The 14,013-nt window shown below is 44.7% G+C and overlaps 1 protein-coding gene across 2 annotated transcripts in view; it reads left to right on the plus strand.

The window, feature by feature from the left end:
- kcnh2b (potassium voltage-gated channel, subfamily H (eag-related), member 2b) overlaps window positions 1-14,013 on the plus strand; it is a 165,869-nt gene that overhangs the window by 4,529 nt on the left and 147,327 nt on the right. For both annotated transcript variants that reach the window (XM_035619439.2, XM_047329904.1), the window contains exon 2: window positions 12,569-12,799. In XM_035619439.2, the coding sequence (XP_035475332.2) occupies window positions 12,569-12,799 (231 nt within the window). The remainder of the gene's footprint in view (window positions 1-12,568; window positions 12,800-14,013) is intronic.

Here is a 14,013-nt window from a genome sequence, read left to right on the forward strand (position 1 = left end):
GCCCCTCGAGCTCGTGCACTCTTCTCCCCTGACTTCAGGCCTTCTCTGCTTACTGCACACCGATCCTCCGTGCACGCAGCCCTCTCCTCTTACTGTACTCTGAGCCTCCATTTTTTCACGTTCCCACACAGATTATTTTGTCTGTGGCGTTGTTGCCTCCCAGACAACGACCGACGCGCACATTCATCCTTTAACGTGAGATCGCAGCAACCTCTGGGGTCACGTCTGGTTTTGTGTCTGTTTTAGTGCCCCATACGTTTAATTTGGTCCAATCAGAAGCCTCGAAGCCACTGAGCTCCGGGGAGGATGCTATCATTCTACAGCTGAAGTACAAACACTCCATAGCCATGGCAACTGCCCCCCCGAATCCATCCGCCCACACAACCACCCACCCACCCTCCCACGCGCGCACACGCACACAAACACACACACACACACACACACACACACACACACACACACACACAGCCACAGAGTAAGAGATGGTGCACAGTCTCTTGAATTACCTGCAGGTTTTTATATGTTCTGCATCTTTTAGTAGAAATGGTTTTCAGTATGTTAAACAATCTCTTGACTGTTACTTATCACAAAAACACTTAAAAATAATAATAATAATGGTAATAATGTATGTAAAGCACATAGACAAGTGACTTACGAGAGTTTCAGGGCAACCGATTGGTCAGCATGAATCAAGTGGGAGTTGCCTTTTGAAAGAATTAAGACATTGATGCAAAATTTGGAGGCGGGGCTTCAGTGGAGTAATAAATTTGGAAATATCCTAATAAATAAGTGCATGTATCCACAGCCTGATATATTCCTTTGTGCCATAGAGCTCCACTCTTGTCCAAATGCAAGTGAAAGCTCATCAATGATCCTTCTTTACGCCATAAATTAGATTATTATAGCCTATCATCAATCTCAATATAGTAGTTTATAGTAACTCCCCGTTGTAGGGAAGACGGAAACGCACATATTTGCAAATGAACTTCAAGACGGTCAACTTGAAAAGATTCTCAAACTTTAAAGTCATTTCCCAGGTTGCCTACAGCAGCCGGTCCGTCGTCCACCCGAGCGTTTAGAGCTCACTGCCTCTGTGCTCCCTCTCTCATGCTTTGATGACCTGGGCCGAGAGTTGCGTAAGGCTGCAGAGCAGCGGATGTTCCCGGGATGCGGGGAGGAAGAAAATGCCTCTGTGAAGCGACACGGAGCGGCTGTCGAGCGCGTGCAAATGTAGGAGACCAGAACGTATGACTTGCGTACTTTAATGAGGCTGCGAGGAGACATTTGAGGCTTCCATCTGCAGGCTTTCTGGTTGGATTCGTCTAATTTTACCCCTGCGGCGTTGAGACAGACAAAATTGTCATTATCATATTCCCTGTTTCCCTGCCGTGCACTCCTACGTCTCCACGGTCATCCCTCCAGATGTTTAGAGAATCGAGGAAGCATCAGTATCTCTCTTCAGAAAACTGTGCCCATGCAGAGCGAATACGGGACGGAGGTTCTTCTCCGGCGGTTAGCCGTATTTCTCCGCCCCATCTGTTTCACTCCGAGGGTGTAAACACAGCAACCCCGCTGCACCGTTGCCGGAGTCGGGAGTGAGTCAGTGCCCCAAGATTGCACTTTATTGGTGTGAAATCGCTCGTCTCTCTCGCTCACACACACACACTCCTTCCCTCTCTTCTGTCATCGCCTGTCTTCCTCCCCTTCCCTTTGTCCATACACAAACACCCACACGTTACCAAGTGGCCGCACAACAGAACACACACACACACATACACATACACACACACACACACACACACAGAGAGAGACACACTCGCACACACTTGTAAACGCTCGGAGCTTGTAAACACTCCTCTCTCTCACTGCCCTCCCGCTGCACCGCGCTCCCTCCGTCTTTCTGCTCTTTGTCTCATTTGACAACCTGTTTTCAACCGTTCTCCATCTTCCCCTGCCCCTGCCCCGCTGCGCCGCCGTACGGAAACTGCCCTCCGATCTCGAATGGTAATATGTAATATTGTAATATAACAACATGGCACCTGCTGAAGGGGCTGAGAGGGAAGGAGCTGTCTGCCGACTGCCCTTTTTTCTTCTTCTTTTCTTTGGGCAATTTAAGTGTCGGGCCTCCTGTGCGTCCAGACTAGACGCAGGTCATGACAGAAAATAGTCACCCCTCCAACAAAGAAAACAAAGAAAAGTAATTTGTGTAGGTTCAAAAATAAGCTACGCAGAGCCAGGGAAAAAGACACACTCCGCCCTTTGCAGAACACTAAATTGATGAAACAAAAAATGACTTGAGATAAGCCATGAAACTTCAGAAATGCGAAATAAATTCACCGGACACCAGATTTTTTTTATCCCTTATTTAACTTTGTGTATTGGAATTACTGTGAAGTCCTAAGACAGGGATTTTTTCTGCTTCTTTAAACGACCACAGTCTTCAGACTGGAGCAGTCGGAGGATTTGAACTAGTAACCCTCCGATCAGAAACCCAGATGGCACTAATTCACACTTTATTGCGATTCTGGCCACTGGGGAACGAGAGAGAACATGTCGTCCACGTACAGTAGGTCTGGTCATATATTTTGGTGCTGAAGGACTCCGAGTTATGACTCTTATTATCGGAGCGAAGAGGCACACAACCGTTCCGGCTTAGTCAAGGACTCTTTGATAAGGAGGGGGACGCTTCGGCTCTTGTGAGGATTAAACTAGTTACCGGAGCGTCGTTCTGAACCGGCGACCCGGCGGGGCGCAGTGATGGAAGGGGCCTGTGCACACGACAGAAGGAGTCTAATCCATCCGGACACACATTCGGACCAAACGTGGCAGTGCTGAGGGTTTTCATTTCTCTCATTTCAATGGCCATGTTGGATTGCGTTGTAATTTCATCATCATCGAGTTATCCAGTCAATGCGATCGGGTGTTCTCTGTGTTTGGTCAAAAGGCAGAGAGCGGAGCGAGATGGTCCCCCCGTGAGAGCTGAAGCAAAGAAGCAGCCAATGCCTTGGAACCGGAGCATCAAAAGTGTCACAAAAAAACACTTCTGGGGAAAAAAATAATACAGAAATGGGGGGCGTTGGGGGGGAAGATGAGTTGTCTCTTTTCTCAGATCATGACAAGCACAGTAGAAGCAGAGAGATATTTATCTCCCTACACATCATCGGCTTCTAATTGGCTCTGTCAAAGACTGAGGCATCAAACACAGTATTGTGTTATTTTTTTTATTTATTTAATTATTATTATTCCTGCCATGAGAATAAAAAAAGATGAGACAAGCTTGAATGCACCAACAGCACCTTGTCAGGTGATGCTCAGGGAGGCGATCATCCGGATGTTTGTTCCGTGCCCTGATGTAAAACTGGAGAAAGCGCATCGTCCTCCGTGGAACTCAAAACAAAGGAGAATGTACATGGAACAAAGTGAAATACAAGAAGAAAACGCCAAGTCAACTGTTTAACAGATGATTGATTTAACAGAGTGATTTTTGTCGACCATGCCTAGTTCCTCTTTGGTCCAATCACATCAACGCAGACCTAATGAAGAGGGTTAACTGAATTTTGAAATGTCTCAACAACCAAAAAAATTTTTTTTTTCAAACTTCCAGACCATGATTTTTGTAATTCAGCAGTAATTATAGAGAAATGTGTTAGATTTGAAGGCAAGTTGAAGTCAGCTATGGGTGAGGGGTGCGCATGAAGTTCATATCCAGTCTAGGTTCAATCATCCAAACTTTACCAACCATAACCTTTAGTTAATTTCTTTTGTGATCTAACTGAGGTAGCGCGGCACTGATACTGAAGAGATACATCACGTGAAGGAAAAAATATCACAAAAACATATATCTTATATAGTAACTAATGCATACAGAGCCATCTAGAGACGGGTTATCAATTCAATGTTCCAACTGTCTTTGTTGAAATATCTTACTAAATCATCTTCAAATAACAATCTTTGTGGTCAATAAAAGTCATATTTTCCAATGGCTCAGTAAATGAACTGCACGGGAGCGACTGTTTGTCACTTCAGATCTTTGGGAATCCAGAGAGGCGAAGAGCAGCCAGGTGGGGCGGCACCAGAGCGTTGGCAGCTCCCGGTATCTTCCTGTCCTCCTCCTCTCCGCCCTTTGTCACGGCTTTATCTCCCCGCAGCTGCCCTTTCACTATCGTCCTCGCATTCATCAAGCCTCCCCCCCCCCGCTTCCCAGCTCCCTTTCTCTCGTCCACTCTCTCCCTCTCTCTTTCTTCGCCTCCCTCCCGCCCTTTTTCCGGACTCCCTCTCTCGTGTCCCGGCGGCGCCTGTGCGACCGCGAGAGCCGCGAGCGCAGAAAAAGGGCCGGGGCGACACTCACTGCCTCGAAGACCCCCGTGGTCCCCGGCGTCCCGGGGATTAGGCCTCCTTTGCATAAATCTGCATAACCTCGTTAAGGCGTCGGGGAGATGCCGCGCACACGGTAGCCTAAGACACTCCGGAGCGAAACAGCCCATTAAGGATTGCAGCGATTATGGTATTATCGCTCTTTGACGACTAGACCGGCGTGTGTGCTCTCTCCGAGGCGTACGACCGAATCCCAAGTTGTGTGCAAGGAGGGAATCGAAGCCTTCGAGTCAGGTGACCTTCAGATTGCATTCGTGGGATTTGTTCCGGACAAGGTTTTTAGCGACAGTCGAGATACCGTACATGTATTCAACAGTGGATTAGGCCTATAAACATGGAAAAGGGTTTGCATGTTGACTCCTGGAAAAACATGCGAAATAGAGCACTGCTTCGCGGCCGCTTCAGGGCACAACATTTGACAAATTCATTTTAAAAGCAGAAACTGAAAACTCTTTATAAGTTTTATAGGTTGTGAGTGTTGATATATGGGCCAAAGATGGCAATTATCTCAATCGCCGTTTACATCTACAGCACGGGAAAGTGTGTACGACGGGAAGGTGTCTGAATACAGTGTGCGTTTGCGACTCTCTCACCATGTGAGCTGACACAGAAGAATAATGTGCCAGCAGGTGTTTTTTGTCAACACCTTTCTGCTCAGTAAATAAATGAAAGAACATATATTATTTATACACTCGGCTCCAAAATACAACACGGAGTGGACAGAAAACCATATGTCTGAACTGTCGCCCTCGTGTCGGCCGTCTCGCACTAATGACATCAGCACTTTTCCAGCAGGGTTCTGTCTTTGCCGACAGTGTCTGGCAAGAACCTCCTAAGGGGAGGAAAAATGCGTGGACATTTCATGTGGACACTCTGTGCTCACCAGCTGAGGGTTAGACGCAATTTTTGGTTTGTCTTCTCTCGACACTGCGAGAGCGGGGAGCGGGGAGTGACTGACTGAGAACGTGTCCCACCTGCGAGGCGACAGCTGGAAGCTGGAGTGTCGCCGGCACACGCACACACACACACACACACACACACACACACACACACACACGTCATCTAGCAACGTGCTCAATAAAGTAGGAATTGGTCAATCCATACCAAAGGGCAAATGTGTTCCCGTGTGTTATTAGAATTTTTATTACACTTTTGTTATTTTTAAATGGTGACTCCTCACTTTCTCTCCGAGGACCTCTATTTCCACTTCTGTTGGCTGCTAAGAAAATACATAGTACTTATAATTCGTATGACTTTCTAGTCACCATGTATAACCCCTCGCCGTAGGCTGGAAGCCTCTATGGTCCCCTACCGATGGTCTGAAGGCAGAAAAAAAGGTGGAAGAAATGACCAGAATTATGATAAAACCCTTAACCCTGTAAACTAATATCAACTCGCACATGAACTATTTCTGGAGCCAGCACTGGGCCACCGGCTACAAACAGCGGATGATGAGAATCCCACCCCGATTCCAGACTAAGACAGGGACTACCAGGGGCTTCCCAGCACCAACTGCCACAAAAACCTCAAACACCCTTAGATCTCTGCAGGTTCACTCTAAATTTATGATGAATGCAATTTTAAACTGAAAAATGATTTAAACGTTCCAATGGAGGCAGTCGGAGAAGTCTATCTACGCAAGTGTACAACGTGAACTGGCTCAAGGTGAAACTCATCACACGAGCTGGGATGCTGTTAAGTCACTGAGGCAATGCACACACACTAAAATAGAAATTCTTATCATTGCACACATCATATACAGAACCGATGCTTCAATGTCAGGGTGATCATCGATTGTGATGACTGCAGACATCCGAGCGTAAACTGTGTCAGTGATGTGTATGGTTGGGTGTCAGCTCTCGCCCGTGTTGGAGAATTCAGCATGATGTGTCTAATCTTTGGTTACCATGGCGATTGCCCAGCTGGAAACGGTTAGAGCCAAAAAAAAAAAGAGGAAAATCTTGCGCCTGTCCCTGAATTCCCTTCATTTACACCAGTAAACCAACCGGTCGCATGCATCTACCTCTTTTCTTCTCTTCTCCATTTGCCATACTTACTTTTTTAAAATTTTTTATTCTTCCGTTCGTTTCTCTCTCCTCCGTGCTTCATCTCCATCTCTTCATCTCTCTGTCGCTGTTGCTCGCAGGCAACGGAGCCGATATGTTGACTTGTGCTTCTGGCATATGGGCTTCCCTTCTTATCTGCCTACGCAGTGTACTCAGGGAGATTCCGAGCACATACACACTCGCTCACAGACACGCAAACACACGCACACACACACACACACACACACACACACAACATACACACAAAAAACTGGCAGACTGCAAAGCCCCCAAGGTCTGGTCTTAGTGAATTATTCAGTCTGCGTTGGTGGGTTTATGAGAACGTGTACGTGTGTCTAAGGTCTTATATGTGTGTGTGTGAGCGTGTGTGTGTGTGTGTGTGTGTGTGAGCGTGTACATTTTGGTTATGTTCCTGTCTCATCAATCTGTGTGCGTGTGTGCGCGTGTGTGCGTGTGACTGTGAGTGTGAGTGGGAATATGAAATGGTGTTTTCCTCTTGAGAAGCAGCAGCTTGTCTTTAATCAGCCTCTCTATCAGCTCTCCCCCTTCAAAAGCTCATTAGAGGGAAATTGCACGGAGAAAGCAGGAGTGGAGTGAAGTGGACGGTGATGTCACCACAACTGAAGACGGATGGGGGGGGTGGTCTTGGATTACTGTACCCGAAATATAATCACTGCACAATGTCGTGACTGGAGCTCATTTTACCATGTCGCAAGTCCGTAGGCCGCGGGCATCGGCCCCTTTGTGGTGTTGATTAATATTTGTCACCTCATCCAAATTTGTACAGTAGATTCCTCCACCTCTTAAAAATTGGTCCCGTTTGGTTCCATTATCCCAACATGTTATGGTTATTTTGGACCGTTTGAGGTCAATATTGTCAATATTCAGCCTCTGGGTTCTGCGTGGAGTTTGCATTTCTCCCTGTGTCTGCGTGTTTTTTTCTCCCCAGCTTATTCCGACTTCCTCTCTAAGTCCAACTGACATCGGAGACTCTAAATTGCCTGTAGGTGTGAATGTGAACGTGGGTGGCTGTTTGTGTCTATACTGTATGTCAGCCCTGTGATGGACCCCTCCTCTTACCCAATGTCAGCCATGATTGGCTCCAGCCCACACTCCAACTCTCAAAGGATGAGAGAGAGGGAACGTATAAATAATGGATGCAACAAACTATTTATCTGGATGGAATAATACTGCATAATAATTAGCTTATTTCAAAAGTATTTCTTCACAATTCCACAAAGTTTTGTTATATTTTCACATGTATTTAATCATATAACTCATATGTATTTCTTGTTTGAAGTTGACCACTTTGGCTCTTCATACACATGCCCGTTCACTCCATAACAGCATGGAGACCATACAAATAAAAGTCCACAAAGGTCAAGAAAGATACATATCTCTGCCGGTGACGGGTGCAAAACTGAAATATAATTCACAGCTGTCCACCATTACCCGCGTTAAAAGTTAACACCTTTCCTCCCTGTTTTAAACATTGCCATCTTTTGTGTTGTCCTCTCGGAATGCCTGCAGTGTAATAATACACTGCGTGACCCCCTCCCCGTTAGAATAATGATATATTTCCCTCCTCCAGCTGTGGTCTAAACTCAGAGCAGCGCACATCTTCACTCTTACTCTGTGTTTAGTCCGTCCTTTGTTTCACTTCGTTTGTACTTCCCTGTTTCACACCACTAGCCCCCTCTCGGCCTGTCGTTTTCCTTATGGCTGGCTTAAAATGGTGTCATTCAGAGTGTACCATACTTATGTATCAAGATTCCATTTCCTTTTTTAATCTCATTTTGTGTGGATGTGTACATTCATCTAAACATGCCTCATCATCCAAACTCTCTTGCACTCCAAATGAGTCAGGCTCTTCAAAAAGTCTTTACCAGCTGAGTGGGAAAAACATCGACTCGCTTCTTTTGGCCATTATCGGTCGACTGAGAACTACTTATTCAAAAGAAATGTACAACACACACACACACACGCTTACACGGACACGCGCGCACATATCTCTGCCTTTGTATTACCCAGTGCTCATTGCAGCCAGACAAACCCATCAGGCTTTGTGAGCCTCTGAGGGGGCCGCCGCTGCTGCCGCCGCTAATTCGTGGAGGCAGGCTATGAAGTGCATCCGCATCACCGATCTCCAGTTGTTTCCATGAATATCTGAACAGGCCCTTCCACCGGTTTATGTCTCCCAGGAGAACAGCCTGTTGGATCCAGGATGGGCGGCTTTGATGGACGATATGTCTTGTTTTATGATGGAAAGGTGTGGCGAGGCCGTGATTGTGTGTTTAACGCAGGGAGAGACGGCCACAGCAGCACTGCGCTGATGGACGCTCACTTTCGCTCGAAGTCAGTTTCGATGCTTGGTGCATGTCATTGATTGATGGATGGGTGTTTTGGGGGGGGGGGGGGAGGCATGGGTTTCTCGTAACACAACTTTGGTCGTCAAATTTCCTCAGTTTTGATAACACTGATAGATTGTGAGGACGTATCTATGATCAATAAGTCCCACAATAAGAATGACAAAACCAGTCGTCTGTCACTGCGTCTGTCACTGCTTTTCCAAAGTATAACAAAAATCCCTCTGCGTGTAATCATCTTCAACACTCAATCTGCTAATAAACACCAACAGTTAAGTTTTTGTTGTAGTTTGAGTAACTCCAATTATTTTGAAATATCCAGTCCAAACAGGCCCTTTTCTGTCTCTACATATTTTTAGATGAAGGGAATTTTAAAAAAATAGGCTACTAAAATGTCACTTTTACATATTTATGTTGTTTGTGCTTATTTGTTTTTAATATTGGTGACGTATGGAAACGTATGTTAGAGTGTAAGCACTGATCCTTACTATCATGCTGGGTGAGTGTATTCTGTCTGTTCTCCTGACTTCTCTCTCTCTCTCTCTCTCTCGAAGAAGAAGAAGAAGAAGCATTTTCTTTATCAGCCTGAGGTACATGCTGTATTTTCTTAACACGGGGTCACGCTGTGTTGTGTCTTGCTGCTCTCAGTCCCATCCCATTCCCTCCTTATTCTCTTTCCTCCAAGCCTCTGTTTGATACAGCACCTCATCAGTACGTGTTATCTAGGAAATTCTTGAGAAAGTACTGAGAGAGTAAACACAGCACATTACAGGAACAAATCTTTCCAAGAACTATTAATCATCTAACTGCAGCAGCAGAATAATTCCTCCAAAACAATGCGGTGCACAAAGAATCTGGCACAAACAAAAGAGTCCTAAATAAGATTGGCCAATAAATGGTTTTTGAAAGCAAATGACGTGTGCAGAAATGTGTGAATATTGCAAACTATAGCCTCCTCCCAGTGGCTATTAAAAATGACGCATGAGCCTCTGCTTCCGAAACAGAATTTACAGTAATGATCGTTTAACCTCTTCCTTGTTAAAGGATAATATGAGTTCAGTGGGCAGTTTCTTAATCAACCTCTAATAAAGACTTTGTTACAAACACTTAGCGGGAAGAATTGCCCCAGTGTGTGGACTTTTAATTTTAGTTTCATTCATTCATCACTGCAGCAACCTATGACATATTACCTACTACCCCAAATCTTGGCAATGGGCGGAGGAAGACTCAGATTGTGAACATTTTTCAGATAGCAGTTCAGTCAGCATGGATGAGTCTCTCTCTTCATTTCCCATTGAAAGGATTTCAGAGCAAATTTTTCGTCTGGCTGCAAATAGGGAGCAGCTTGTAGTTTCAGTGCTGATACTCACAAGGGCTTTACTGAGTCGACCGAGGTAGAGGAGGAGGGAGGTTTGGCTCAAACTGGTGGCGGCAGCTGGCCAAGGGTTTGTAGGTACGACATTAACAGGCTAAGGAGAGATCAGTATCAGTGGACAGAGTTTAAGGCATATTGATGATTTGCTTTTGTTTGGCAGAAATGATTGGACATTTATGGGGAATGACAATAAAGGTCCATTATTGCGATGCGCAAATCAAGGACATGGTATATGTGCCTAACCACTATCGACTGTATTGTTTTCAGTTATCAATGTCTTTGGGGTAAACAAATATGGGAAGGAATAACTTGGGGCTGACAACCAAAACAGTACAAATACAGTATTAGATATCTGGCAAAGCCTAGGAGAGAAAAAAAAGAAGCTGTCTCCAGTCCATTAATTTGATGTCGCCTAATTGTTGAGAAATGTGGTCAGATTCTTCCATCCCTGGACAGATCACCTCCCCATGTATCCCCACTTCACCTCATCTTTTTCTCCCAATCTCCCTCCATTCATTATTTTGCTTCTATGTCATTCCGACCCCCCCTCTATCAATCCCTTTCTCAATTCAGCTCGTTTTTCTTTCTCCCTTCTAATTCGTCCTTCCCAGTCTCTCTCCACCGAGTCAACCAATTTGCATCCATTTATTCATCCCCCTCTGCTTTCTGTTGCATCATCCGCCCTTTTTCTCTCGCAAACTTTTTCCCATTCCCTCTGACCTTCGACATTACTGTTGATGAGTACAGTATTCCTCACAGTATGGGACCCTGTAGTGAAAGGAAGAGGAGCCCCTTTCAGAAGCTTGAAACTCTTTAGTGGAGACCATCTATCAGCCTGACACGCAGCCACACAGATGCAGCACAAACACACGACATACAGTATGTGTGTGCATGCGCATAAGGCCGACATGCACACACATACTGTATGTCGTTTGTATGTGGTCCCGTAAGAAACGCACGGGATTTACCCCCTCACAAACTGGAGACTTACTGTATATTCACAATTTATGGAAGGCAGAGTGCAGGGTAATGAAGTGTGTGTAAGTGTTTTTCTGTGTGTGTGTGTGTGTGTGCGTGTGCGTGCGTGCGTGCGTGTGTGTGTGTGTGCAGCTCTCTGAGTGCATTAAGACCATCCTCTGACATTGAGCAGAGACCATGGAAGTAAATGGCTCCTTCTTCAGTAAGTGGTTTAGAGAGAGAAAGAGACTCATATCAGACCCCCGTGGGAGTCAAAGCTACCAAGGTTGCATCTGCAGTTTACACTTTTAACCACTTTTATGAACACACACACATATGCAAAGCTATGGGCACACACACACACACGCACGCACACACACACACGCACACACACACGGCATTAAGATTAACTGAGAGAAGAAAAGAAGATAACAATATTTTCATTACATTTTACTTTACAAGATAGAACAGACTCTTGATAGTAATATTACTTCACTAACACTATAAAGAATGTCATATTTTTTTCAGATATACAAAAGAAGGCATTGATTTAGGTTTTAATATCATATAAAAGTGTGACACTTTTATTTTGAAAGTGGGCCTCTTATTTTGAAGGTGACGCGATCATCACGAGGCTCCAGCGCAAAGGTGCGTCGAGCAGGTGATGATGTGTTTTCTAAAACGGGGAATTCGTGAAACAATTAAAAAAAAAATTATTATGTATTTACCACCTGGTTGAAAGGTGCACGACGCCAGTCAAAGTTTTATTAATGGCGTTGTGATTGATGGTGAATACATTTTCAGCTCATTTGCATATATTAGGTCTGACGTTTGCTAGCAAGACTGCTATATTAGCTAACTGTGCTAAGTTGCTAAGTGTTGCTAACTGCTGGAAGATGCCCATGGCAGTTTTTTTTAAATTTATTTAGCTCCTCTCGATATATTGTTACTTCCTTTGTATTATATGACTTTTTTTAAATCATAAATCCAATTTTCTCACGAGGGTGACTCCACTTACCTTCTCCCATTAAGAAATTCCTGACCTGGTGAAACTAACTGGAACGCTGCCATACTGTAGTTAACGTTATTGATTACATCCCCCTTCATTTTTTCTCTCTCTCTCTTGTAACTGTGGTCCTAATGTTGCCTGGTTAAAGTTTTAATTCACATGATACTGTACATGCAAGATTTACATTCAACATTTGTTGAATGTTGATTTATGTTAAACATATTCATTATTCCACTGTTATATAATGTGAATTAGTGAGTTTATGAGGTTACAGACGGTGTTGTCCAAAGATTAGGGTTAGGCTCAATATCATCATTATTTTTTACATGAATGTGTTCATTCGTACCTCTGTCGCCCACACTTGAGTACCAAGTAGTAGTCTTCCTGTCCTAAAAATCAGCTTTTTCTCTCTTTCTCGCAGGTCGCAAGTTCGTCATCGCCAACGCAAGAGTGGAGAACTGTGCCATCATCTTCTGCAACGATGGCTTCTGCCACATGTGTGGTTACTCCCGCGCCGAGATCATGCAGAAGCCCTGCACGTGCAACTTCCTGTACGGACCCGACACCAAGCGACTGGCCATCGCCCAGATGGCACAGGCCCTGCTGGGGTCGGAGGAGAGGAAAGTGGAGATCAACCTCTACCGCAAAGATGGTAGGAAAAAAACAAAACCAAAGTGTGTGTGTGAGTGATTTGAGACGTGGTTGTGTGGATGTACAGTAGGAGAGTGTGTGTATGCTTTGTTTAGCCTGTTGCCTTGTACAGGAGATTAATATGGAGATGATTCTCCGGTGTGTAAAAGTAGCACAGTGTCTGTGCATGTTTAGGAAGGAAAGCCTGTATGTTAATTACAGAGAGCTGACTGTGATGCGTTCATAGAAATGGATTCTACCAAGAAGGAGGTCAGTGTGTGTGCGTGTGTGTGTTGTATTTTGTGACGGAGGAAGGAAGTGGTTCCTTAATAAAGATATAGAGCTCGGGTTGCTGGGTTATGTGAGTTTTATCCCATATGGGGATTGTAGGAATACTACGGGTATTTGTGTGTGTGTGTGTGTGTGTGTGTGTGTGAGTGTGTGAGAGAGAATGTGTTTGAGTTTGCTTGTTGTGTGTGAAATTTATGCATTGTGTTCAGAATATTTGGCACCCGGCAGCTCATGTTTTTGTGCGAGTTGCTACGTGTGAGTGACCCTACCACTGTTTACTCAGTCCATTTTTCTATCTCGTCTCTTGCAACTTGTCAGTGCCATATTTCTTTGGTTGAGAATGAAAGTGTGGAAAATGCAGCATGGCGCTGTTGGTCTATTTCCAGGTTGTGTTTAAAGAAAGCCAACGTGTTGCCGTGGTTTCTGGAGTTGATTTGATTTTAAATGATTGAATACCCTCATAATGCAAAGGGAAGCAAATTCTGCACAATGAAAATGTCAAAGATAAAACATAACAGCAGTTCTTGTAATATTGACATGAAATGGCAACATTTTGAACAGACTTGACTTAAAGTAACATTCAGAGGGAAGTACACAGGGAAACCCTTGAAGAAATCTCTCAAATGGCAGCAGTGTATTTAATGTCTGTACACGTGCCAACTGGACCAGGACCATGTAAAAGGTTTCTGCAATGATAGACAGCTTCCGTGGTGACAAAGAGCTGCCATGGTAAAAAAGTCCACATCTCCCTGGGCTATGGCAAAAGCATCTGCTGGACATTCTCCACCTGTAGACAGACACCAGAACAGCAGGAGGAAGGGAACACGGGGGATAGATGGTAAGAGACAGATGGAGGACAAAACAGGGAAGAGGAAAAAAAAAACTGAGTTGAAAAAAGGAGCCAAGATGACGGAGATGCACAGCTCTGAAAAGTGACGAAAAACC

Source organism: Scophthalmus maximus, chromosome 21 (assembly GCF_022379125.1).
Source record: "Scophthalmus maximus strain ysfricsl-2021 chromosome 21, ASM2237912v1, whole genome shotgun sequence".
In the NCBI taxonomy this organism is placed as follows: Eukaryota; Metazoa; Chordata; class Actinopteri; order Pleuronectiformes; family Scophthalmidae; genus Scophthalmus; species Scophthalmus maximus.